Below are 27,866 nucleotides of genomic sequence, written 5' to 3' on the forward strand. Positions count from 1 at the left end.
CCTGGACGTGTAACACGGCAGGTCACAGGTGCCCCTGGAGGCTGGCGTCCCCCTCGGGCCTGGGCCCGCCTGGGCAGTGGGGCGGGGATGCAGCTGATGGCCTCAGGCACAGCTGGGTGGGCTGGTGACCAGGAGCCGGCTCCAACTGCCGTGTGGCCACGCCCTGCCCCGTGCCCTTCCCTGGGCTGGCAGCTCAGCTGCAGGTCGGGGTGAAGCAAGACAGTTCCAGGGGACCGGCCCCGGCGCGGGACTCAGGGAGCGCGTGCTCCGTCAGGGAGCAGGGAGGCTGACGCCCCAGGACCACAGGGGCGGCCTAAGTGGGAGGGGACCGGCCAGGGCGGGAGGACCTGGCGGCATTCTCCGCACCCTGGCTTCATCAGCGCTCCCCCTGGGGGCCACTGTAGCCACCTTGGCACTGGCACTGCCTCCAACTTTGTCAAGATGGAATCGCCGTCTGGGGCTTCCTCACCGGGAACAGAGCAGGCTACCTGGCCTGGGCTCTCTCTGCAGTCCATCCAACCACTGGTCTGAGCTGGTGCCCAGCGGGGGGAAGGTGCTGTCACTTGCCTGGGAGGTGTCTCCACCTCCCTACATTCCCCACCCCAGCCTCGGGGCAGGGGGAGCAGTGCACCCGGCAGGAGGGGTGACAGCGGCAGAGAGCACTGCTGTGGTGTCCTGGGCCCACATGGGAGGGACAGGGCATCACAGGCAGGCCCTGGGCCTGGTGTTCAGGCCTCCTAGTTCAGCAGAGGGTCCGAGGCTCCTCTCCTCTCCGCCCCCCCCGCCCCGAAAGCACACTGCAGCACCAACCTTTGGGCAGGTGATCCTAAAACAAAACTCCAAAGAACCGCCACTCCGGTCAGCTCATCTCAGACACGTTTATTGCTAGAATCAGGTCTCAAGTTCTAGGGCGGTTCCGACATATATCACAGTGAGGAAATGCTGCCATCATTGTAAAAATAATTGTCAGGTGAACTAAGGTCACGGTCACGGTTAACGTGCACAGATCCCACAGAAACAGGAACATCTGCTCGACCCCTAACTTTACAAATAAGACTGGACTCTACCCGGGAGTGACCCCGGGGTCCTGGTGAGCTGTGCCCACGGTGCTGCCCAGCTGCCGGCACCACCCGGAAATCTCCTCTGCTGATATCCACGCGGCCTCGAGCTGCTGATCGCCCGAGGAATCCTCTGGGAGGGTCACAGCGTCACAGCGGATCTGTGGGTGGGGCTCGCGGCCCAGCAATGTCCTCTTCACAACAGGACAGGAACTTAAGTCAACTTTTCTAAAGTGCTCTGATGCGTCTCAGTACAAAACACAAACACTGATTACAGACGTGGCACGTGTCCTGGGGCAGGGAGGCTGCTGCTGTTTGCTGCTCGCTGGTGCCGCAGGCTCTCGGGCAAGGGCGAGGGGGGGGAGGTCCCCAGAGGGGCAGGAAACAGCTCTGGAGAGGTCCGGAACCACCGTCAGTTCCTTGTCACTGCTGGCTGTGTCACCTCGCCCCGGGTGCCCGGGCTCCTGTTCCGCCAGGACTCAGTCTTCCCGCCAATGCTTCGGGCCGTGGGTTCCACTGGGGAGCCTGGGGTGCAGGAAAAGGCTGGAATGCCCCACCCTCCCGCCTGGCACCCAAGCCTGCACTTGGCCAGAGCTGGAATGTGGGTCTGACCCAGTTATCACCCTGGGACTGTTCATGGACATGCGACGCCATCCCCGACACCTACAGCCTCGCCTTGAGGCTGGACTGGCGGCCTTCTCCCTCCTCCTGGGTGTTTGTTGACAATAAGCTGCAACAGCTCACTGGACTTGAGGTGCCCGCGAGGCGGCCGTCTGTGCACTTGCTGGCAACAGTCACCACCCAGGCCACACGGGTCCCTCCAGCGTTCCACCCCACTGCCCTTTGTCCCAGCATCTATCTGCCCATCGGCTCGGGACACCAGCCCTAGGGGCTACCCCCCGGCAGCCCTGGAACAACTGGCCCATCTCATGGGGATGGAGGACCCTCAGGTGTGTGCCAGCCCTGGCTGAAGCTCTGGACCTGGCTTCCTGGGCACCTGGTGTTCGAGAGGCCCACAGAACCACGCTGCCTTGGTGAGGCGCCTTGGGAAAGCACCGAGTTTGACAAGAGCAGGTTTTAAAAACCTCCACCACGTTAAAATGAGCTACGCTCAGTCCCTTCCAGGTCAGCCCCTTTCAGGACGAGTTTCTGCACCTGTAGGACCCGCCAGGCAAGCCATCAGCCAACCTCTCTGGCTGCCCAGCCCTGTGGCCCTGTCCCGGGAGAGCTGTGTGCCACCCCTGGCTGGGCTCATGTCTTGGCCTGGAGGTTCACCATGAACCCACTCCTGGAAGTCAATTCTGCCTAATTCTGTGGACAGAGCCAACACCACTGGGCCCCTTCTGGTGCCATAATGACTCGTTCCAGGGTCTCCTGGTGGCCATGGAGCCCAGCCTGGGCCAGCATCTCCTCAGGCCAGGGTCTGGCCTGTTGTCATGCTCTAGGTGGAGCCACCACAGTTGGTCACTACCTTGCAAACACAGCCTGGAGTTGATCTCTCCTCTACCCAACTGGGGTGCTACGATGACAGCTCCATGGGTTAGCTTTGGTTCAACCTTCCGTTAAAAACTCTCCTTTCTGTATTAGAAAAAATAAGTTTACAAAGTTGCCCAGGCACCACTGCTAATCCTACAGAGAGCCTCGAGATGGCAGGCCAACGCTGCCCCGGCCTGGTGGTGGTTGGCAGAGGCCTACTTGGGAAGGGGAGAGGGCCGCGGGGCGCGTCCCCAGAGAGCATGGATGGTGGCGGCACAGGAAGGGGTCTGCACCCTGAGCCACGCCCCCTAGAAGAAGATGACATCTTCCTTGCTGGCTTCTTCCTTGTCGAGTGGTGTGGAGAACAGGGCCACGGGTGGGAAGGATGCCCCCCAGGCCTTGAGGGTGAAGTACTCGTTGGGGACATCAGCCGGGACCGGGGATGGGGCTGGGAGGCAGGAGTCTGGAAGAGAGAGGGGGTTGTGGGTGTCAGGAGCTGCCAGGCACTGTGGGTGCCAGGGGGTGGGGGTGGGGTGCAGGCCGGCTCACCTGGGGGCGGTGTGGAGCTGCGCAGGACGGGACTCAGCGAGCGGCGGCTCCGAGAGGCGTTCTCCTCTTTGCCCATGAACTTGTTGAGAAGCAGTGGCTGCTTCAGGTCAAATGAGGCTGGAAGCGGGAGGAAGGTGCCGGCTGGGGTGCTCGGCCTCGCTCCAGGCACAGGAGTGCTCTGCGGACCTGGGCCAGGGCCTCATCCCCCTTCTCGCCCACACTTTCCCCAGCGCCCGTTCCCAGGAATAGACCCCACTCAGATGTTAGGCCCCAAATTCAGTGACAAAACCCAGGGCAGACACCTCTGCCCGACCACAGAAGGCCCTGGAGTCATTCAACCTTTGGACGAGAGGCCCTGTGACCCTGCTGCCCAGTGGTCCTGGGACACAGGCCCTGCTCCCCAGGAATGTCCCAGGGACTCTCCCCCTGGGCCTTCCCTACCAGGGCCAACTGGCTGCAGGGTGCTCTGGTGCAAGGGCTGAGCGTGCCATCGGTGGAGCAAGGACACCGGCAGAGCTGGCAGCACCTGGACCAGCGCAGGGCGGGGTTCGGTGGGGGAGCGGTAGCATTGATCACTGTGCAACTTCCTGCCCGACTTCCCGCCCGGGGTGACTGACTGCGCAAAGGTTTCCAAGGCTCGTTTCTGAGTCACCAGGGCGTTCCCTTGTCCCTGATCCCAGTTTGAGGGCCAAGGCGGGAACAGAGCTGAGGTTTGATGTTTCCATTTTTTTGCTCTTTGAGATGAAAGACCTCCACGTGTTGGGGGGGAGGGGGCAGCCTCAGCTGCCTCACCAGTTGTGCCTTGGGGTTTCCTCCCGATGCCCCCTCCAAAAGCGAGGGGCCAGGCGGGCCCTGGGCAAGGTAGGGAGGGGGCTGCCAGGAGGCCCCGACTCACCTGAGCTCTCTGAACGGTGGGAGCCCCGGCTCTTGCCGCCCTTGTCCTTGCCGCCCTTGGTGGAGGCGGCCAGCTTGGTGGGGATCTGCTGCTGCACGGCCGCCTGCCTCTGGATCTGGTTAGTGGCGCTGAGCAGCTGGATAGGCACGTCACTCTTGGCTGGCCGACCCTCAGCCGGGGTGCTGTCCCTGCGGGTCACCTCGGGGCGCTCTGCGTACTCAGGCCCGGCACCAGACAGCAGCGAGCTCACCCGGGGCCGTGGCGCTTTAGTCACGGCCGCGGACCCTTCCAGCCCTTCCCCGTTGAAGCTGGGAGTGTGGCTGGGGGGCTGGGCCTGAAAGAGCGCCAGAAAACACCAACGCTGGTTCCTTCTGGCAGCCCTTCCGTGTCCCGACAAGGAGCCACGCCCCGCAGATTTGCATGGCGCTGCGGGCCAGCCTCGCCCGCACTCTGCCAGCTCCCGGGTGGGGCGGGGTTTTTGGAGATGGATGGACCTGGCCTGCCTGCCCGCCCAACTCCCGGGTGAGGGGTGGCTTAACGGAAGCTTCTTAGCTGGGAGGGTCAGATCTGGGTAGAGACTGACACTGGTCCGACGGAGCTGCCATTTACCGCCTGCCCCCAAAATACATACACACCCACGCATGTGCTCATGCACTCACAACTCACAGACGCGCGGGCCCAGGGCGCACCCCCGGCGCTCACCTCCACAAGCACCTCGGGCGGCAGCGCCCCGGCCGCCCCGGGCATCGTGTTCTGCTTCTTCACTCTGCGCAGCAGCTCCAGCCGCTCGCGCTCCCGCTCCACGGCGCGCTGGGCTTCGCGCAGCCGCTCCAGGTCGTGCTGGTAGGCCTGGCGCTGGCGCTCCAGCTCCTCGCGCTCCTGGCTCAGCTGCTCCTGCAGCCGCAGCGCCTCGGTCTCGCGCTGCTGCAGCCGCGCCGAGGCCAGGCCCAGCTCCTGGCGCTGGCGCTCACGCTCGCGCTCCCAGCGCTGCTGCTCCAGCCGCAGCTGGCCCTGCAGCTTCTGCACGCCCGCCAGCTCCTCCCGTTGCTTCTCGAAGTTGCGCTGCCGCTCCTGCTCCAGCAGCAGGTTCCCGCGCGTCGACTGCAGCCGGAACTGCTTCTCCCGCTCCTGGAGGGCCGCCCTCTGCGTCTCCACATAGCTGTCCTGCTGGGCGATGACTGCCTGGGGGAGGGGAGGGCCGGTGAGCGGCCGGCTTCAGGAAGAGCCCGGCCTTCCCCCAGACCACAGCCTCAACCCGGAGAAGGGCACGTGCAGCCTGCCACGCTCCCCGAAAGCCGCGTACCTGGAGGCTGAGAAGCAGCTGGGACAGTGTCTGGATCCGCCGGACGAGCTGCTGAGAAGGGGAGAGGGACGTGGGCGCTCTGCAGGAAGCCCCGCCGGGCGTGCGTGCCGGCCCTGGGGGGACGCACGAGCCCGCGCTTACCTCCGACTCCAGGAGGGCGGGCAGCCGGGGGCTGGGCTCAGCACCTGGTGCGTCCGCCTGTGGAAACACGGCATCACGGCTCAGAGAGCTGCTAAGGGCCAATCCAACTCGAGCGGGACACGCGTATTATCGCTAAGGCGTCCCCTTAGCATGGGACAGGCCCCCGCCTGATCGTCTGACGTGTGCCAGCCTTGGTGTCTGGAAACGGAGGGCGCAGGGTGGGTGCAGGGTGGCCTCCGGGAGGTGCGAGGGCGGCGGGCGGGCTGGGCCCGCCGTGTGGGAGGCTCTTAGCCTGGCCGCGGGGGTGGGCTGGCAGGGGGTGGTTGTCAGAAAAGCCCAGGCCTCAGACCTCAGAGATGGCCAGAGGCGGCCAGCCTCCAACTCTGACCCCAGCGCTTGGCAAGGGTGGGCCTTCTGAGTCAAAGAGGGAATAGCCAGTGACCTCGGCATCCGGCCGGGGGCGGGGGGGGCAGGACACCTGTGCAGACTGAAAGCTCGTGGTCCCCGCACGGTGGCTCTCACCTGTTGCTGAGGCCGCCGCCCTGAGCCCGCCCCTCCCCTGCCTCCTACCCCGCCCTTGCCGGGGCCTGCAGGAGGAACCAGGAGGGTCACCTGGCCACATGTCAATCTACACGTTAACTATTAGTCCCCCTCAACCGGCACGACGCTGCGCACTATTTGCCCCGAGATGGAAAAACCAGACAAGCCAAGCACGGGCTGTTCACCCTCACTGACGATAATTAAAAGCACCGGGGCCGACTCTGTATGGAGCTTGGGAACATCCCAAGGAGGCAGCGTACCGCCTGCGGTGCTTCCTCGGAGGCCCCCGGGGTGTCGCCGAGCCTCGAGTCCGGGCTGCCCACGGCGCCCTGCCAGTCTCGGAGGCTGGGGTTGCTGCTGCAGACGTTCTTCTGAAAACTGCCATCTGAAACCCCAAGTCAAGCGCATGAGATGCCGCGGGTCCCGAGGGGTCTGCATGCCCCGTTCCCCACCCCGCCCCCAGCCTGGGTAGGAATCGTGGCCGGGCTGCTGCCTTCCAACCTGGGCAGAAAGGGCGGCATCTGGGGTTCAGAGACCAGCAGCAGGAACTGGCCTGGGTGCTGCTGTCAGAATGTGACTCACCACCCCTGGAAAGTTCCAGAACCCTGACCCCGGAGAGTTTATAGAAGGTTGAGGGGAATCAGCAGCAGAGATGCTGAACAGCAAACACCTGGGCTTTGCCAAGGATGCTTTGTGAAGGGAACGTTTTAAGAAACTGCACATCCTCCTGCACCCGCCGACCTCCTGGGGTCCCGAGAAGCCCCAGCCCCGAGAGAAGGCAGCGCCACTCACTCTTGCCGAGGCTGCCGGCGCTGTCGTAGCCCCCGGAGGCCTCCACCCTCCGAGCTGGGGACGAGAAGCCACCCCCGTCATCCACCTGGCCGTTGGTGCTGCCCAGCCGCCTGCAGATGAGGCTCTGGATGTCCTCGACTGTGGAAGGAGATGGAGGGGAACCAAGTCACCCGCGGCCCTGCCGTGGGCATCAGAGCAGGGTGCAGGGACCCGGGCCACGGCTTCGCAGGGTGTCAGTTACCCCCTCTGACTCTGCGCACCCCCTACACAGGTACTGCAACCAGGGTGTGCCAGTCTGTATCTACACGAGGCTGGACCTTGGGGCGCTCTGGGCCCTGAGCCTGGGGCTGCGCTGGGCCTAGGAGGGAACTCGGTGTGGCCACTGCCTGTGTGCTGACGGTCATACAGAAGGTCAGGGGCCACAGGAGGTGGCCTTGGGGGAGCAGGGCTGGTCACATAAGGTGCTCGAGGAGACGGGCTTTGGCCAGGTGAGGAGGTGGGGAGACTATTCTAGGCCAAGGCACAGGACGTGAGAGGGTCTCGGGAGCCCAAGAGCAGTGGTGACTGGAGACATGGGAGGCATGGCCGGAGGGAGCAAGGCTGAGCAGGGGCACAGTCCAAGCGGGACCCCTCTGGCCTTTTCACTCCGATGGAAAATTCTGGAGGGCAGGGCTGTGTCTGTCTCGCCTGCCGTTGAAAGAACAGTGCTGGCCCTCCTGCCTGACTGCCCAGCAGGAGCACATGCCCTGGCCTAGCATGGGGCTCAGCAGCTGCGTGGAAGTTTCTAGGAGCTCCGCAAGGACCCTGTCAGCTCCTGGAAGCAGGCTGCTTACCGGCCAGTGCCCTCCCGTGGCTGTGCGGCCAGGAGCCCCTGAAACAACCCACCAAATGTGTATGTGTGTATTTTTCTGGGGACAGCATCAGTGACCCACTCATCAGAAAAGAGGAACCGTCTCAGTCAATTTGAGACCCCCGGGTCCAGCACTGGGAGTGTTCGTTGAGTGAATAGGAGACGGTACTGTAAATCTGCAGCGAGGGGTCTGCACCCGACTGGGTCCAAGGACCTTCCAGCTCTAAGCAGAATAGAGGCAGACAGAATCGTGCCCGGACAGGGTGGCCTGTGGGCCCCACGGGGCTGTGTGCCCAGCCTGGGGTCTCCCAGGAGCCCACCAGGCAGCACAGGGAGGGCGGGCCGGCGCTCAGCGAGGGCTGGTGGCTACTTACTCTCACTCATGGCCGACTTGAGAATCAGCTCCCCCTGCAGGTTCTCGGGGGGGTCCCCTCCCCGGAAGAGGAGCCGAGCCGGGGCTAGGTCCTCGAGGCCGCTCATCTCAGCCATCTCCAGGTAGATGTGCTGCTTCTCGCTGAGGCTCTGGGCGATCTGCTGGTCTTTAATGTTAAGTCGCTCTGCAAAGTGGCAATGGGTGTGGGGTTCGGCCTCCTCTGGGGTAGTTTCCCCCAGGAGCTGGTATAAGGATGCCTCACAGGGCCAGGCGGGCCTCTGGGAACCCTGCTGATCCACGCCCTGTCCGGAGCTGGACCTCTCCCTTCGTCCAACATTCCTGACCAGCAGGCAAGGGTGTGGCCCTGTCTCCAGCTTATTTCCCTCAATTATAAAAATCAAGCACCGTGGGGGTATGGGGGAGGACCATAACGGGCTGATTTTTATTAGTTTGGGACAAACTGAGAGCCTTATGAGACTTAGTTTTCTAATCTTCTTACAAGTCTCTGGGTTTTATACTTTTTTTTTTGGCCGCACCACGAGGCATGAGGGATCTTAGTTCCCTGACCAGGGGTTGAACCCAGGCCCCCTGCAATGGAAGCATGGAGTCTTAACCACTGGACCACCAGGGAAGTCCCTATACCTCTTTTTTGCTGCCACGACTACGACTTATTTTACTAGACTTTCTCACTGGTGATTGCTAGTATAAATATACACATCCCGTTCAGCTAAATTATTGAGCTCTCTTACATTTCAAATAGTTTTCCAGTTGATTCTACAGGATTTCCTAGGCAGATAATCATGTCACCTACAAAAAATAATTCTGCCACCTCCCTACCAGTCATGATCTCTTACTTCTGCTTCTTCCCTTACTACCCTGGCTGGAACGTCCAGGAGGAAGATACTAATGGTGAGAGTGGGGGGGTGGGGGGCCCTGCCTTGCTCCTGACTTTGATGGGAGTGTCCCTGGTGGTCCAGTGTAAAGGATGAGATTGGCTTTTGGTCCAAGATAATAAAGGAGATCTTGGTGAAGGAAACATCTATTTCTAATTCACTAAGACTCTTGTCAGGAGTGGGTGATGAGGAGACGTTCCTGTATGATTCTGTGGTATCCATGGAGATGCATCTGTGCAGGGCATGTATTTTATTACCCTCCGACAGAAATAAGAGTTAGAACGGGACACACTGGGGAGGAGGTGAACCAGCGCTGAGGGACCGGCGGAGCCCTGACAACATTGGAACAGCCCTGAGGCTGAGTGGATGGGCCCCTACTTTCTACTTTCTAGAAATAAACATATTTCTAGATGTTGGTCTTCTACCACTATTTGCCGTGTGGCTGACAGGGTCTTGGTGCTCCAGCCTGGTGTCAGGCCTGAGCCTCCGAGGTGGGAGAGCCGAGTTCAGGACATTGGACCACCAGAGACCTCCCGGCTCCATGTAATATCAATTGGCGAGAGCTCTCCCAGAGATTTCCGTCTCAACGCTAAGACCCCGCTCCACCCAATGGCCAGCAAGCTCTAGCGCTGGGCGCCCCATGCCGAACAACTAGCAAGACAGGAACACAACGCCACCCATTAGCAGAGAAGCTGCCTAAGATCATACTGAGTTCCCAGACACCCCAACACACACCACCAGATGCGGCCCTGCCCACCAGAAAGACAAGATCCAGCCCCACCCACCAGAACACAGGTAGGCACCAGTCCCCTCAGCAGGAAGCCTACACAAGCCAGTGAACCAACCTCACCCACTGGGGGCAGACACCAAAAACAACGGGAACTACGAACCTGCAGCCTGTGAAAGGGAGACCTCAAACACAGTAAGTTAAACAAAATGAGAAGACAGAGAAACACACAGCAGATGAAGGAGCAAGGTAAAAATGCACCAGACCAAACAAATGAAGAGGAAATAGGCAGTCTACTTGAAAAAGAATTCAGAGTAATGATAGTAAAGATGATCCAAAATCGTGGAAATAGAATGGAAAAAATACAAGAAACGTTTAACAAGAACCTAGAAGAACCAAAGAGCAAACAAACAATGATGAACAACACAATAAATGAAATTAAAAATACTGTAGAAGGGTTCAATAGCAGAATAACTGAGGCAGAAGAACGGATAAGTGACCTGGAAGATAAAATAGTGGAAATAACTACCACACAGCAGAATAAACAAAAAAGAATGAAAAGAATTGAGGACAGTCTCAGAGACCTCTGGGACAACATTAAACACAACAACATTCGAATTATAGGGGTCCTAGAAGAAGAAGAGAAAAAAAAGGGGCTGAGGGCTTCCCTGGTGGCGCAGTGGTTGAGAGTCCACCTGCCGATGCGGGGGACGCAGGTTCGTGCCCCGCTCTGGGAAGGTCCCACATGCCGCGGAGCGTCTGGGCCCATGAGCCATGGCCGCTGAGCCTGCGCGTCCGGAGCCTGTGCTCCGCAACGGGAGAGGCCACGGCAGTGAGAGGCCCGCGTACCGCAAAAAAAAAAAAAAAAAAAAGGGGGCTGAGAAATATTTGAAGAGATTATAGTTGAAAACTTCCCTAACATGGGAAAGGAAATAGTCAATCAAGTCCAGGAAGCACAGAGAGTCCCATACAGGATAAATCCAAGGAGAAACATGCCAAGACACATATTAATCAAACTATCAAAAATTAAATACAAAGAAAAAATATTAAAAGCAGCAAGGGAAAAGCAACAACATACAAGGGAATCCCCATAAGGTTAACAGCTGATCTTTCAGCAGAAACTCTGCAAGCCAAAAGGGAGTGGCAGGACATATTTAAAGTGATGAAAGGGAAAAACCTGCAACCAAGATTACTCTACCCAACAAGGATCTCATTCAGGTTCGACGGAGAAATTAAAACCTTTACAGACAAGCAAAAGTTAAGAGAATTCAGCGCCACCAAACCAGCTTTACAACAAATGCTAAAGGAACTTCTCTAGGCAGGAAACATAAGAGAAGGAAAAGACCTACAAAAACAAACCAAAACAATTAAGAAAATGGTAATAGGAACATACATATCGATAATCACCTTAAATGTAAATGGATTAAATGTGCCAACCAAAAGACACAGACTGGCTGAATGGATACAAAAACAAGACCTGTATATATGCTGTCCAGAAGAGACCCACTTCAGACCTAGGGACACATACAGACTGAAAGTGAGGGGATGGAAAAAGATATTCCATACAAATGGAAACCAAAAGAAAGCTGGAGTAGCAATTCTCATGTCAGACAAAATAGACTTTAAAATAAGGACTATTACAAGAGACAAAGAAGGACACTACATAATGATCAAGGGATCAATCCAAGAAGAAGATATAACAATTATAAATATTTAGGCACCCAACATAGGAGCACGTCAATACATAAGGACAATGCTAACAGCCATAAAAAGGGAAATTGACAGTAACACAATCATAGTAGAGGACTTTAGCACCCCACTTTCACCAATGGACAGATCATCCAAAATGAAAATAAATAAGGAAACACAAGATGTTTTAATAATGAAACATTAGACAAGATGGACTTAATTGATATTTATAGGGCATTCCATCCAAAAACAACAGAAAACACTTTCTTCTCAAGTGCTCATGGAACATTCTCCAGGATAGATCATATCTTGGATCACAAATCAAGACTTGGTAAATTTAAGAAAATTGAAATTGTATTAGGTATCTTTTCCAACCACAATGCTATGAGACTAGATATCAATTACAGGAAAAAAACTCTAAAAAAATACAAACACATGGAGGCTAAACAATACACTACTAAATAACCAAGAGAAAAAAAAATAATAACCAAGAGATCACTGAAGAAATCAAAGAGGAAATCAAAAAATACCTAGAAACAAATGACAATGAAAACACGATGACCCAAAACCTATGGGACACAGCAAAAGCAGTTCTAAGAGGGAAGTTTATAGCAATACAATCCTACGTCAAGAAACAAGAAAAATCTCAGATAAACAACCTAACCTTATACCTAAAGCAATTAGACAAAGAAGAACAAAAAAACCCCCAAAGTTAGCAGAAGGAAAGAAATCATAAAGATCAGATAGGAAATAAATGAAAAAGAAATTAAGGAAACAATAGCAAAGATCAATAAGACTAAAACCTGGTTCATTGAGAAGATAAACAAAATTGACAAACCGTTAGCCAGATTCATCAAGAAAAAAGAGAAGACTCAAATCAATAGAATTAGAAATGAAAAAGGACATGAAACAACTGACATTGCAGAAATACAAAGGATCATGAGAGATTACTACAAGCAACTATATGCAAATAAAATGCACAACCTGGAAGAAACAGACAAATTCTTAGAAAAGCACAACCTTCCAGACTGAACCAGGAAGAAATAGAAAATATAAACAGACAAATCACAAGCACTGAAATTGAAACTGTGATTAAAAATCTTCCAACAAACAAAAGCCCAGGACCAGATGGCTCCACAGGCGAATTCTATCAAACAATTACAGAAGAGCTAACACCTATCCTTCTCAAACTCTTCCAAAATACAGCAGAGGGAGGAACACTCCCCAACTCATTCTACGAGGCCACCATCACCCTGATACCAAAACCAGACAAAGATGTCACAAAGAAAGAAAACTATAGGCCAATATCACTGATGAACATAGATGCAAAAATCCTCAACAAAATACTAGCAAACAGAATCCAACAGCACATTAACTCATGATCAAGTGGGATTTATCCCAGGAATGCAAGGATTCTTCAATATATGCAAAACAATCATTGTGATACACCATATTAACAAACTGAAGGAGAAAAACCATATGATTATCTCAATGGATGCAGAGAAAGCTTTCGACAAAATTCAGTACCCATTTATGATAAAAACTCTCCATAAAGTAGGCAAAGAGGGAACCTACCTCAACAAAATAAAGGCTATATATGACAAACCCACAGCCAACATCGTTCTCAATGGTGAAAAACTGAAACCATTTCCTCTAAGATCAGGAACAAGACAAGGTTGCCCACTTTCATGATGATTATTCAATGTAGTTTTGGAAGTTTTGGCCACAGCAATCAAAGAAAAAGAAATAAAAAGAATCCAAATCGAAAAGAAAAAGTAAAACTGTCACTGTTTGCCACTGACATGATACTATACATAGAGAGTCCTAAAGATGCTACTAGAAAACTACTAGAGCTAATCAATGAATTCGGTAAAGTAGCAGGATACAAAATTAATGCACAGAAATCTCTTGCATTCCTATACACTAATGATGAAAAATCCGAAAGAGAAATTAAGGAAACACTCCCATTTACCACTGCAGCAAACAGAATAAAATACCTAGGAATAAACCTACCTAAGGAGACAAAAGGCCTGTTTGCAGTAAACTATACGATACTGATGAAAGAAATTAAAGATGATACAAACAGATGGAGAGACACACCATATTCTTGGACTGGAAGAATCAACACTGTGAAAATGACTATATTACCCAAAGCAATCTACAGAGTCAATGAAATCCCTATCAAACTACCAATGGCATTTTTCACAGAACTAGAACAAAAAATTTCACAATTTGTACGGAAACACAAAATACCCCGAATAGCCAAAGTAATCTTGAGAAAGAAAAATGGAGATAGAGGAATCAGGCTCCCTGACTTCAGACTATACTACAAAGCTACAGTAATCAAGACAGTATGGTACTGGCACAAAAACAGAACTATAGATCAATGGAACAGGATAGAAAGCCCAGAGATAAACCCCCACACAAATGGTCACCTTATCTTTGATAAGGTGATAGGGTGATAAGAATATACAGTGGAGAAAAGACAGCCTCTTCAATAAGTGGTGCTGGGAAAACTGGACAGCTACATGTAAAAGAATGAAATTAGAACACCTCCTAACACCATACACAAAAATAAACACAAAATGGATTACAGACCTAAATGTAAGGCCAGACACTATAAAACTCTTAGAGGAAAACATAAGCAGAACACTCTATGACATAAATCACAGCAAGATCCTTTTTGACCCACCTCCTAGAGTAATGGAAACAAAAACAAAAATAAACAAATGGGACCTAATGAAACTTAAAAGCTTTTGCACAGCAAAGGAAACCATAAACAAGATGAAAAGACAACCCTCAGAATGGGAGAAAATATTTGCAAACGAAGCAAATGACAAAGGATTAATCTCCAAAGTTTACAAGCAGCTCATGCAGCTCAATATCAAAAAAAAACCAAACAACCCAATCCAAAAATGGGCAGAAGACCTAATTAGACATTTCTCCAAAGAAGATATACAGACTGCCAACAAACACATGAAAGCATGCTCAACATCACTAATCATTAAAGAAACGCAAATTGAAACTACAATGAGGTATCACCTCACACCTGTCAGAATGGCCATCATCAAAAAATCTACAAACAATAAATGCTGGAGAGGGTGTGGAGAAAAGGGAACCCTCTTGCACTGTTGATGGGAATGTAAATTGATAGAGTCACTATGGAGAACAGTATGGAGGTTCCTTAAAAAGCTAAAAATAGAACTACCATACGACCCTGCAATCCCACTACTGGGCATATACCCTGAGAAAACCATAATTCAAAAAGAGTCCTGTACCACAATGTTCATTGCAGCTCTATTTACAATAGCCAGGACATGGAAGCAACCTAAGTGTCCATTGACAGATGAATGGATAAAGAAGATTGGCACATATATACAATGGAATATTACTCAGCCATAAAAAGAAACGAAATTGAGTTATTTGTAGTGAGGTGGATGGACCTAGAGTCTGTCGTACAGAGTGAAGTAAGTCAGAAAGAGAAAAACAAATACCATATGCTAACACATACATACGGAATCTAAAAAAAAAAAAAGGTTCTGATGAACCTAGGGGCAGGACAGGAATAAAGACGCAGACGCACAGAATGGACTTGAGGACACGGGGAGGGGGAAGGGTAAGCTGGGACGAAGTCAGAGAGTGGCATTGACATATATAAAACTACCAAATGTAAAATGGATAGCTAGTGGGAAGCAGGTGCATAGCACAGGGAGATTAGCTCGGTGCTTTGTGACCACCTAGAGGGGTGGGATAGGGAGGGTGGGAGGGAGATGCAAGAGGGAGGGGATATGGGGATATATGTATACGTATAGCTGATTCACTTTGTTGTACAGCAGAAACTAACACAACATTGTAAAGCAATTATACTCCAATGAAGATGTTAAAAAACAAATTTAGAACAGGACGAAATGAATACTATGTTAACGTTATACTTTCAGGGGTCAGTGGGATTTCTCTGATTTCTTTTGGACATTTTTATTCCTTAATACCTTCAAACTTGCACCTCTCCCCACAAAAAGAAACAAAATACATACTGCCTAATTTTATGCGCTTACTGCTCAAATGTTACCTATGTTAAACATAAATATCACAGTGAGTGAGAGAGAGGAGGGGAGTTGCCTGAGACCATAAAGTACTGAGATGGATTCTTGGCAATGACCTCGCTGAAATCTCACAGGAATCTGTTAAAACCGGGGAGCAGAATAAGCACGATGTGGCCCATCCATACAATGGAATATTATTCAGCCTTACAAAGGAAAGAGATTCTGCCACAGGGATGAACCTTGAAAACATCACGCTTGGTAAACTAAGACAGTCACAAAGCGACAACTATCCCCATTTACACGAGGTGTCTGGAATAAGTAAGTTCATAGACAGAAAGACAGTAGGACAGAAGTTCCCAGCTGCTGGAGACGGGGAAAGAACGGGAGTGACTGCTAATGGGGATGGCGTTTCTTTCTGGGGTAATGAAAACAGCCTAAAATTGACTGTGATGGTTGCACATCCTTTTGGTATACACTAAAATCCACTGCATGGCACACTTTATATGGGTGACTGGTAAGGTATGTGAATTATTGAGCCCTTCTTGAGCGAGGACCGAGGGAGCAACCCTAGCGCCCCACTCCCCTTTCCCACACGCCTTCGGGAAGAGCGCTACCCCAGGGCAAATGGCCCAGAGAACCGCAGGACATGGGATAGCCCACAGCCAAACTCCTGGTCACTTGGGCGGCGGTTCGCTCCATGGCCAGTTCTTATGGGATAGAACAGAAAGGCCACTGCCGGGCCCAGGAGGGCTCTCGGGGCCAAGTCACCAGATGAAGTCACACTGACCCCATCCCTCCCACCCCGCCCTTACCTTGGAAGTCCCTCAGCCTCATGGCGCGGGCCTCAACCACCTTCCTCTCCTCCTCGGCCTCGCTGTAGGGGCCCTCCTCCTCGTCCGGGCAGCTGCAGGGAGAGAGGACAGATGGGCAAGCACGCTCCATGGACTGGCTGCCTCTGAAACAGCACTGAGGTCTGCCTGCAGGCCCGGCTGCAAAGAGCATCTCTGATGTGCTGAGAGATTTAGTTTGTTAATGGTCAACCGTGCAGGACAGAAACACAGCCGTCGGCAAGCATCCAGTCTCAAAGTGTCAGGACGTAACCGGCCACAGGTTTCAAATGTCTTGCAGGGTGTGGGGGGTGGAGGAGACAGAGCAGTTCCTTCCCTGGGGACCTCCCAGCTACAGGACGCTGCAAGGCCAGCAGAGCCGAAGTTGAGGACTGAGGGGGCTCGAAGAAGATGAAAGCTTTGAGAAGCTTCTGGGCATAAAGGGAGGGAGCAGCAGGCTGGGGGTGGGGGCTGGACCACCGTCTGTCGGTGGCAGGAGCCAGGCATCACTCAAAGCCACAGGGCTGGGATCCTGAGGTGTCCCCTGGCCTGAGGAGGAAGGACAGCCCCCCGTGTCAGGTGGACAGCCCACCAATACAGAGCTGCAGGCCCCGCATCCTCCAGCCACAGACATCTGGGCCTTTTTAGCCGTTGTCGGAAGGGGCTGAATGGCGTCTTCTGTCTGCCCTTAGATGAGGGGACGGACAGAGCACCGAGGTGGAATGACAGGGAGGGGAAAAGCGAAGGGGTCTTCCGCCTGCGACCCCCGGCACCCTCGCAGGCGCTCCAAGGTCTCTGCTGATTAAGCCAGCCACCAAAGCCATGGGCACAGCCGTCAGTGGAGGGAAGGCCCACCCAGGCCCCTCTCACCTCTCCACGGCCCTTCGGATGTGAGCCATCCAGGTGTTCCTGTCCTCCTTGGAGCTGGTGTAGATCTCGTACATCTCGGGCCCGTGCAGGGAGGCGCTGATCAGAAACATGGCTTTCTCCTCGTTGGCCACCTCCCTCACGATGAGCTTTTGCAGCGAGATGATGGGGCGCTTGGAGTCCTGCACAGGTGGGACGGGGCGGGGAGGGTCACTCTGTACCTGGCCTACAGCCGTGGAGCCGTGAGTCGGCGGGGAAGGGGACTTGGGGGGGAACGGGGGAGGCGTGTACCCTGCTTATCCTCCAACAATTCAAAGCAGAAAGATTTTGCCACCTGGGGGAGACGGCCACTACCGCGATGATACCCTCACATCCTTTTCATGTGCTCGTTCAACGTGCTTAGAGAATGTTTTATAATTGCTAACGCACGTACACTGTGTAAGCTCAGAAGATACAAGGGCAGGCAGTCTGTGATGACAAATACATCTCCCTCCCGGCCGTGCGCCCAAACCAGCCCGTATTCCCGATCTGTGGGGTGCCTGACAAGAGACAATGCCCTGACCGACCAGTAAAAGGCGCAATTCTAACTGGCTGTTATGGGCTACACTGCACCCCCCATGCCCCACTAAATCCAGATGCCGAGGTCCTAATGTGACGGGATTTGGAGACAGGGTCTTTAAAAAGGTGATTAAGTTAAAGCGAGGTCATGAGGTCAGGAGGTCTGACCCAAAAGGACTGGTGTCTTTCTGAGGAGAGGCAGTCAGGACACAGACACACAGACACACACACAGAGGGCAAGCAGGGGAGGCCATGGGGAGCAGATGGCACAGCAGGTCATAGATGTTGCATCACCCCCGTGAGCGAACACACAGCACACACAAGGTGGGCTGGCGTCAGGGTGAGACCACCGTTGGGCAAGACAGCGTGCCCTATTTCTGGAAACTTCTTGAGAAGCTAGTTTCAGTTCCTGGGAAAGGGGCGAGACTCTGGAGTTGAGTGACAAAGGCCACCTTCCTCTCCAGGTGAACCCAGAGGCAAATGGGTTCGCGGAGCCCCCCCACGGCAGGCACCCACGGGTCACCCAGGCGAGCAGGGGCGGAGGCCGTGTCCCCGGTGGACGTGGGCCGGGTGGGATGGGCGGAATCCCAGCCTGACTCCGAGCCCTCCGTCCGCACGGAGCTCCCGGCCAGCTTGGCTCCCGTGACGCGGCTGTGCTGGGACCAGCATGCCGTGGGGCCGACGTGGTCATAGCTCCCAGGGCAGTGGCTGCCTGCGTGTGCATCCTCAGCGATGCACTAGCTCCCCGGGAAGGAGGGACAGGCTCTTCCGGCGAGGTTGCCCGGGCCTGTGAGGGCCCAGGCGCCTGCGAGGGGAAGGGCCACGGAAGCACAGAGCCCGGGCGGAACTGGGCAAGATTTTGGCATGACCCTGAAGCCGCCTCAGGCCACTGGACAGGAGCCCATTCAGTCCCCCCGTCCCCAGCCCGTGCAGGCAGCTTTCAAGCAGCCCTTTCTGCGAAGGGACGGGACACGTACCACGGAAGCAAAGACGTATTTTTGATCCTTTTCTTGTAGCAGGAGAAGCACGTCCGTCAACAGGACAGCAAGGACATCTAAGGGGAGAACGCAGAAGGACACATCTTACAGGGTCCCGCCGGGCAGACGTGGAATCCCAGGCCGGCGCCACAGCCCGCGGGCGCCCTTCAACCTGACCCCACCCCATCACCCTCCTGGTTTCAGCTTTTAACGCCGAGCCCCTGGACGCTCGCGTCCTGCTCCCTGCCGTAGCAAAACTCTCGTGCCCGCATGCCCGAGCTTCCTGGTGGCGGCAGGCTCGGAGCCTTGTCCCTGTAGGGACATGGTGCGGTGACCCGCCCGGCAGAGCTGGTGCACGTGGGTGCACATCCTGAGCTGTGTTTCCAACAGGAGCGCTCGCGCTGCGGGAAGCGAAGATACCTCCTCCTCGGGGAGCTTGTTCAGACACCCCATCCCAACGAGACCACCTCTCCTCACGGAACTCTCTCGCGCTGCAGCCTGCTGGGATCCTCTAAAGCACTTACTGTGCTTTTCACTGTTTTTGTGTTTACTTCTCTCCTTCTGCCCACCGACTGGAGCCCCACGTGGGCAGGGGCCTCTGCCACCCGCCTCGGTGCCTGGCACGCAGGGGGTGCTCAACTGTAGACTATCTTTTGGCTGCTCGCCTGCTCAAATTAAGAACAAGCACATCCTAGCCGTGTGGGTGTGCTAGGTGGTTGCGTGGCTACCTGCGACACCCCCCAAAGATCTTTAAAGGGGCTGATGCCAGTGGACAGGTTAGGATGTTTCTAGAGGCTCATGAAACGCACAGGAAACTCAGGGATGAGCCCCGGGCGCTCTCTGGTCTGGAACCACACCACGGATCTTGAAAGTAGGGCGTGGAGCTCACCCCGAACAGCGGCCGGGACGCTGGGGGCCACAGAGGTCCGTGGCCCAGGTGGCATCCTCTACCCTGACTGGGGCCTGGGACTGTTGTTTAGAACCCTGGGGCCTCTGCTAAATCTGGGGTGTCCTGATACCCCGGCTTTCTGTTCAGGAGTCAAGGACTCAGTGTGCCCTCTTCACCCGGTGGCCTTCCCTGTGTGCACCACACCATCTCAACCACCGGACACAGAGCGTGCTGGTAGGACCACCTCCACCTCGTTCCTGCTCTACTTCTGTGCTCGACCTGACTCAGCAGGTAACCTCCCTTCAGCCGCGAAGCAGCCAGGCTGCAGTGGCTCTGTGCCAGCTGGTGCCCATCAATCCAAAATGGTGCTCACTCATCCAGGAAGGTGCCCAAGACTCCAAGGTGGTGCCATCAACCCAGGATGGCATCCAGCAGAGGTGACTGGAGCGGGACTTTACCTTTTAGGCGCCCGGACGTGGTCTTCCAGCACAGCGTGCCCTCCAGGTGGAGCTGCCGCTGTAGCATGTCCTCCTTGCGGAAGGTCAGCCCATTCTTGAGCTTGCTGGAGGACTTGAGGTCCATCTTCCCCGCGATCTCCCTGAGGCGCTGGCCTTTCTCACACTCGCTGACCCTGGCGTCCACTTGCGAGATGATGCCTTTGATGAGGTTCAGGGCCTGGGTCAGGTCTTTGTGGTCCTCGGAGTCAGCTGCCACACACAGCAGAATTAGCGCTTTCCTTGGTCTGCGTCCACGAACACGATGGAGGCGGACAGGCTATGGGGTCGAGGAGGTGTGTCCCGAGGCCACTGCTCAGAGGACCCTCGAGAATCACCTTCCAACTCGAATTTCCTGAGATGTAAACGCTTCTCCAAAGTAAACGTGACAGCCCAGCGTTTGGTTTTCACCAAGACAGAGCTTCTGTCGAATGCAGAAGCTGAGGTGCAAATCAAGTGGCAAGAACGGCCCCTGCATAACTCCGCCGGCCATTCCTCGGTAAACAGACTCCCCCCTGCCCTCCAGCTCTCCATAAAAGACTCCCTCCACCTCTGGCCATTACCAAGGGCTGGCTCCTCCCACTCCAGGGGCTCTGCTTTCACGGCAGGGGAACTTTGTGCATTCTCCCACCACCCAAATCCCCTGGAGGTAAGGGAGGTGCGGTCAGCACTGCCCTGGCCTCCGGGAACCCCCGGCTGGGCTACATGCCCTTCCTCTCTGCCCTCCACGGCACCAGGCACGTGACACGGAGGTCACCTCTGGGCCTGTGTGGGTCACCCGGGGTGACCTTAGCAAGGGCACTGCCTGTCTTTTCATCCACTCTCCAATACTGACTGAGGGCTGCTCCAGCCCAGACTGTGCGGGGACTGGGGGGGTAACGGCAGGCGAGACCAGGCACCCTAGCACCCAGCACAGTGGATTCTGCAAGGTGGCAGCTCAGTTAGTGACTGCCGAGCCCAGCTGAATCCAGAGAACCAGGGACAGATCGCAGAGTGGATTATCTAACCCGCTATTAGAATAGGTGGTGGGGAGACACAGACCCTCCTCGCCACCAAGCACCTAAGGGCAAGACGGGAGAACTACCATACCTTCCGTGTTCTGAATAATACGCTCCACCAGCACGGGGTACTTAGTTATACGCTGCGTGACCAGAAGGATACACTCCTGCACGCCGAGCCGCCTCACGATGGAGAAGTTGCCGATTCTCTATGAAATGGAGAAAACAAAGGCATGCTGCGTGGGTGTCTAATCTCCCGCCACATCAGTTCACAGTCAGATAGCGAGTGATATCCAGTTCACGGTCCCTTTTCGGCTTATGGGGACCTTTTCCTGGCCGCTTTGCAGGTACTTGAAAGCAGGGACTGCCTGCTGTATACAGAAAGGCCACAAAGGCAGAGGCAGCCTCACCTGCTATAAAATGTGGGCCCCCACAGAACCCATTAGGAAGAAACCAGCCGGGGGCCGGGGGAGTGAGTGGGGGGTGGTTGTGGGAGTCGCCTGGAGAGCTGTCCACGTGCACACGCACATGCGCAGACCCTAACCCTGCTGACGGCCGTCGGGACCCTCCAGACGCGGCTGGGCTGGTGCTCTCTGAACTGGCTCCCTGGTGGCTGCTGGTGCACGCTTCTGGCTAAGAGCCTAAGAAGTGGTCACCTGAAGTCACTTTTTTTTCCCAGCCACGTCATGTGGCTTGTGGGATCTTAGTTCCCTGACCAGGGATTGAACCTGGGCCCGCGGCAGTGAAAGTGCCAAGTCCTAACCACTGGACTCAGGCCCCCAAACGACCCTCTCCTTTTCACATCTATCCACTGCCAGGATAATGCAGTGAAAGTTAAAAAAAAATTTTTTTTTTTTTGGCCACACCTCGTGGCGTGCGGGATCTTAGTTCCCCGACCAGGGATGGAACCCGTGCCCCCTGCAGTGGAAGCGCGGGGTCTTAACCACTGGACCGCCAGGGAAGTTCCCTGGGGTGAAATTTAACAACCCTGCATCCTTAACTCTAGACCTTTAGTTGCTGGACATCACTTCAGGGTAGAGTCCTTGGGGTACAGGCTGCAGGTGTGGAGCTGTTGTGGGGTGCAGGCGCCCGGCAGCCTTGACCCAGGAGTGCCTCCCAGGATGCGGGGGGACGGGGTCTTGCCCGACTACTGACTCAGCTCCTGGGCCCTGAGCACTTGCACACTGCTGGGCAGAAAGAAGACAGGTGTGGGTCATTCCACGGGCTGCGGGGGATGCACGGGGACCAGACAGGGGAGGAGGTGATGAAAGGACACAGGCTTAGAAGAAGGCAGGCCTTGCATCTGCTGGAGAATCCGAGGCAGAGCGGGTGGCTCTGGAGGGCCGGTTCCCGGGGCAGGGCAGCCCCTTGCGAGGACGCTCGTGTCCGCTCAACGGTCTGAGGACCCATGGTCATCCATTGAGGGGCATCTCAGGGGCCACCCTGCTGCGGCAGGAACAAAACCCTAGGCCTGCTTTGCTTTACACCCGGGGACTCTCCAGAGCTTTCACCACTGTGCTCTGAATTGAGTTTGTGGTTAAAAATGAGACAGAACCTTGAAAAATCACTGCCTCATAACAAGTTGTTTATAATCCCAACCTCTCCAAAAGCCTACAGTTCGGCGGGGGGGGGGGGGGGGGGGCGGGGGGGGAGGGGGAGGAGGGGGAGGGGAACAACCTTGCAAAGAGGATACTTCTTTTTTTTTTTTAATTTAAAAATTTTTTGGCCGTACCGTACAGCACGCAGTATCTCAGTTCCCTGATCAGGGATCAAATCCGTGCCCCCTGCATTGGAAGCGTGGATGCTTAACCACTGGACTGCCGGGCAAGTCCGGAGGATATGTTTTTAATTAAAAATAAATACCTTTTTTTTTTTTTTTTTTTTTTTACCTTGATCAAGTTCTGAAATTTCTTGTTTTGCTGCAACAGCAACTTGTAGTGACTGACGGCTTCGTTGTGGCCGCTACAGAAGACGCCGTATTTTTCTTTCATTCTCTCCCCGTTTTCACCTGAAAACTGAAGAGAGGGCGTGGAGGCGTTACCAGAAGGAAACACAAAAACCACCAGGGAATGTTTTCACCTCATTCGCCTGACTCTGCTAAAACGCAGATTGACTTGACTTGGGATTTCACTTTCTTGTCTGGCTCGCTGGCACCCAAACAGAGAAATGCTTCAGTACGTGGTGTCTCGGCACAAGGTACCGAGAGGGAAAAGGAGAAAACGTCTACACGTCACAGGTGCTTGTAAAACATCCCGAAATCCGAGAAGGAAAAAGAAATTTAAGTGGAAGAATGTTAGAAAAATTCAAAAGCGAATGGCGTCTTCTTCTCATGAATCCTTGGGATGCTCCAGGCACTCCGAGGGCAGACGAGGGGTCCTGCGTCCCCTCTGTCAATCTTGGTCTTGGCCCAGAAGTCCACTCAGAAGTCAGCTCAGAGTCAACGGCCCTACCATGGATGGCTCTGGTCCAAAAACCAAACAGCCGTCGAGACCAAAAAAAATGAAAGCCAGCCAACCAACCAAACAAAAGCCCAGAACACCCACTGGATAGTGTCTAGACCAGTGCGTTCGCCGTTTAGGTCTCTGTGTTTCTAGGCTGGTGGCAGGACGCGTGGCTGTTAAGGGGCCGGGACTGAAGTCCTCGGGGGCTGGGGCTCCCAGTAAGTGGGGGGCATGTTCTTTCTGCATTGGAAGGAAAGAGACGGGGCAGGGGCTGGTCCAGGCCCTGAGCCGCCCTGGCCGCGCCCACCTGCTGTACCAGGAGGTCCCCGATCTTCTGGACGATGTAGTTGCGGTCACTGCCCTCCTCCAGGGACTCCTGACGGCGCTCCTTCAGCCGAGAAAGGAAGTGGCCGTGCACCTCCAGCAGGTCGTCTGCGCCCGGGAAGAGGAGGCTGACGGCCTTGGGGCTGAACTGCAGCTCCTCCCGCAGGGCCCTGGAGTAGACCTTCAGCATGATCTTGAGCGTCCGCACGTGGTGGGCCTCCGTCTGCATCAGCTCTGCAGGGACAGGGATGCGGGACTTAGTGGTGTGGGGCCAACACCCCGGCTCGGTTCTCCCTTGTCCCGCGATGGGCCAGGCCGCTTCTCAGGTTTCCGCGAAGCCCTCGCCCTGGTGGTCTCACAGCCCAGGGGCCAGGCTTCCTGTCCTCCCTGACCCAGCAGTGCTGGGGGCCCAGCTTAAGGGGACAGCGAGGGGTGGAAGGATATCAGGAAAGAGAGGACCCGATGTGCGCTGGGACCTCAAATGCACAGGAGGGGTTCCTGCCTAATATTAACCGAAGATGTTTCTAGGTTCTTTGAAACAAGAAGACTGTTCTGACCAACACCCCTCCCTGGGATGTGAAACCTGCATGTCAGAGACCTGCCCCAGACTATAACTGATGGGAAAAGTGGAGCTCCAGGGAGGATTTTAATTCACTGTTAAAGGCAAAGAAAGATTCGATTTTGTGATGGAGCTCCTCTGCCGTTTAAGTCAAGGCCTTGAAGTTGCTAGAGATGAAACAGAAGTCAGTGGCGCCGGCGGGGGCCAGGGTCGCCAGCCACAGGGCTGGAAGGACTCTGCACTTGCCCAGCAGCGGAGACAGCATGACACAGGGCTGCCCAGAGGGAAGCGACGGACTGCACTGCCCCCCCCCCACTCTAGGCAGGACTCCTGGCTGGGCTCAGGCTCTCCTCTCCACCCACACCCCAACCTGCTCTGGCCCTGGCAGGGAGCTCAGTGTGCAAAACATGGAAGGCAGTTGAGTGTCCACTGGTGAGTGGACACCACTGAGCAGTGCTGGGGGCCTGGAGGGACCCAAGGGGGGCACCCAGCCCAGGGATGGGCGGTGCCTGGGAGATGTGGTTTCCATGGTGACTGCAACATCCCATCTAAGGACAGCGGCTGCCCACGGCCAGGTTTTCCAACAGCCAGTGGGAAGGGGCGCCCACCCCGGAGCAGCGCTACAGTCACATGCGAGAGGGACCTGCCTCCAAAACCTCCACCACGCCCGGGCCTGTCTGTGGTCACCAGGGATGGCTGGGATGGGCCCAGGAGGTCTTCTCTCCCGGGGTCACCAGCAAAGTAAGGACGAGTCAGGACTGGGCATTCGGCCATTCCTGTCCTTGGGGACTGGTTCTCACAAAGCCCCGTCTGGCCACCTCCTTCCCGGCCCGGAAGGCAGGGCTACCCTGGGGCAGTAGGTGGAGTGGGCCACACGGTCTCAGGGAGGGTCAGCAGTGGAGCCCTGGCTCCCAGATGGAATTAATAAATTAAAAAAAAAAATCAAGAAGAAGAGGGAGGAGGGGTAGGAAGTGAAGGGCTGGCGTGGCAGGCCTCCTTACCATAGAGCACATCCTGCCTTTTCACCACCTCCCTCTTCTGTTTCTTCACATATGCGGGGTCCACGGAGAGGCTCCAGGACTCAGCCTCGAACTCGTGGGCATCTGCTTCGATCTCACGCCTCAGCGAGGCAGTGTAGGGGTCTGAGGGAAGGATAGGAGGCCGCTGCTCAGGGGCCCGGGGCCTTGGCAGGCTTGGGGCTGCCCCTGCCCGTGCCGCCTGGACGCCCGGATGTGGGTCCCGGCGCCTCCCACTGAATGGAGACCACCTGACACCCGAGAAAGAATCGAGGTGACGGTACCTTCTATAAAGATGGAGTCAGCGTTCAAAGATGTAAGTGAAAGAGAGTCATCGGCTGCCTGCTTGAACTTCAGAGACACTGTGTCGGTTTCATCCATCTCTCCTGTGACTGGTCTAAATGGAAATCATAAAACCACTCATTTAAAAAAACTGCATTACACACACACACACACACACACACACACACACACACATTCTACAAAGGCAACTCACGTTATTACTCAATCTGATTAGATACTATTTGAGAACTTTCTGGCTATCAACGTAAGCCTTAACTCACAGATCATTCTGAAAATTAGGAGACTATCTGTCAATGTGACATCAGGTCTTCCATCAAAACTGCCTGTTTTTGGGGGGAGTACAGTTGATGTACAATGTTATATTAGTTACAGGTGTATAACATAGTGATTCACAATTTTTAAAGGTTATACTCCATTTACACTTATTAAAAAACACTGGTGATATTCCGTGTTGTATAATATACCCGTGTAGTTTATCTATTTTATTTTTTTAAATAAATTTATTTATTTAATTTATTTGTTTTTGGCTGCGTTGAGTCTGTTGCTGCGCACGGGCTTTCTCTAGTTGTGGCGAGCAGGGGCTACTCTTCGTTGCAGTGCTTGGGCTTCTCACTGTGGTGGCTTCTCTGTTGCAAAGCACGGGCTCTAGACATGAGGGCTTCAGTAGTTGTGGCACGCGGGCTCAGCAGTTGTGGCTCATGGGCTCTAGAGCGCAGGCTCAGTAGTTGCGGCACACGGGCTCAGTTGCTCCACAGCATGAGGGATCTTCCCGGACCAGGGCTCGAACCCATGTCCCCTGCACTGGCAGGCAGATTCTTAACCACTGTGCCACCAGGGAATCCCTATCTATTTTATACATAGTAGTTTGTGCCTCTTAATCCCCTGCCGCTATCTTGCCCCTCTCCCCTTCCCTCTCCTCACTGGCAACCACTATTTGTTCCCTATACCTGCCATCAAAACTAACTTTAATCTAATGTTCAAGTACATTCTAAGGGCGCATTCATTATATGCTTCCTTTCCTGGCCACCGGAGCCCTCAGGAACCCCTGGAATTCTTTCTGGCCAGAGTAGGGTGGACACAGCCTCATTGCCACTTGAGATTGGAGGGAGAATCCTTTCTAGAGGAAAAAGAAAATCAGCTCCTTTCCCCACCGACTCATCCAAGGATCACTGCAGTGACATTTTTTTTTTCTTTTTTACATGAGGTTTTCTACCTGAACGCTGTTGAATGCAATATTACAAGAACCACCTCAAAGTCCTAGGAAAATCGGATTAAGCCATGAATAACAGGACACAAACTTCGCAGCAACCTCAGTGGACTTCCAGCCTCGTCTGGAGGACACAGAGGAGCCCTGTCCAAGGGTCCTTCAAGAGCAGGAAGCAAACTGGCTCCAAATGGCCGAGGACCCCCAGAACACATCATTTTTGAAAAAGGAAAAGGAGTGAATCTCCAAAGCAGGTGTTAACAGCAATCTTGCCGCTTGGTGGGGCTCTCCCCAACACACCCCCCACCCCCGCCACCGAGGGTCTTCTTCCGGAGAGGCTACCCTCGGGGTCCCTGAGGAACGCCACCTCTGCTCCCTCCCTTCGCCAGCCCCTGAGGGGCTACCCGACTCACCCAAGTCTCGTCCCCGTTCCCGCCGGGCTGGGTACTGGCTGTGGACCCCCCTTCTGCGAGACCGTCATGCCGACATTCCTGGCCAGGCCCGGGCTGCCATCGGACAGGAGGGTGGCCCTCGGGTGCTCCTTCAGGGATGCTGCGACGGAGGCAAAGACAGAGTTGGTGCTGAGGAAGTGGGCAGGGTAGCGGAGGTGGCCCGTCCGGAGGCCCCGCTCTGACTGGGGCCGCAGCACGGACAGAATCTTGGAGGTCAGCAGCTCGTTATCCAGAAAGACGTTCTCGCTCCACTTCCTGGGAAAAGAGCTGTAGAACGAGAGCTCGGGGCGGCCGTGGAGCGAGCTGGCCCCGTCGCTGCTCTTGGAGTGTGCGTTCCCCATGGTCACGCTGGGGGCGCCGAGACCCGGCCAGGCTTTGCCGTTTTTATAGCCCCGGGGGTGATCCTTCTAGAAATGGAAAGCTGCTTCTCGTACTGTATTGGCTGAAGCCTCGGGTATGGATGGCAGGAAGTTGGTCCCCGCTGTGACCGTTTAGTGTGGAAATCGCACAGTATTTTCTCCTCAGGTAAAAAAGGAACAACACGACAACTCCTCCACCCTGTACCCCTCCATCTTGGTAGGGGGTAAAAAGCAAAGAGCGGTTTACATCCACCGCAAAGAGTCTTAAG

General features: G+C 54.7%; 1 protein-coding gene across 1 annotated transcript; it reads right to left on the minus strand.

The window, feature by feature from the left end:
- Positions 1 to 2,842: 2,842 nt before the first annotated feature.
- ARHGEF18 (Rho/Rac guanine nucleotide exchange factor 18) lies at positions 2,843 to 27,720 on the minus strand. The gene is made up of 19 exons (XM_065874555.1): positions 27,200 to 27,720; positions 25,564 to 25,676; positions 25,265 to 25,405; positions 23,688 to 23,938; positions 22,829 to 22,954; positions 21,031 to 21,148; positions 19,906 to 20,154; positions 18,559 to 18,635; positions 17,027 to 17,205; positions 16,142 to 16,233; positions 7,979 to 8,161; positions 6,755 to 6,892; positions 6,223 to 6,347; positions 5,423 to 5,479; positions 5,282 to 5,329; positions 4,681 to 5,160; positions 3,979 to 4,312; positions 3,084 to 3,200; positions 2,843 to 2,997 (listed from the first exon to the last, which is right to left on the minus strand). Exons 1-19 carry the CDS (start codon positions 27,577 to 27,579, stop codon positions 2,843 to 2,845), a joined length of 3,363 nt encoding a protein of 1,120 aa, XP_065730627.1. The 5' UTR covers positions 27,580 to 27,720.
- Positions 27,721 to 27,866: the final 146 nt, after the last annotated feature.

The sequence above is a fragment of the Phocoena phocoena genome, chromosome 3 (genome assembly GCF_963924675.1).
Source record: "Phocoena phocoena chromosome 3, mPhoPho1.1, whole genome shotgun sequence".
Lineage (NCBI taxonomy): Eukaryota > Metazoa > Chordata > Mammalia > Artiodactyla > Phocoenidae > Phocoena > Phocoena phocoena.

Excerpts from the sequence above, each read along its gene's own strand:
- ARHGEF18 (XM_065874555.1), bottom strand. The coding sequence starts at position 27,579 with ATGGGGAACGCACACTCCAAGAGCAGCGACGGGGCCAGCTCGCTCCAC. Across the intron at positions 25,677-27,199 it reads GGAACGGGGACGAGACTTGG|ACCAGTCACAGGAGAGATGG; the intron begins GTGAGTCGGGTA and ends ATTTCCATTTAG. Across the intron at positions 25,406-25,563 it reads TGACTCCATCTTTATAGAAG|ACCCCTACACTGCCTCGCTG; the intron begins GTACCGTCACCT and ends TCCTTCCCTCAG.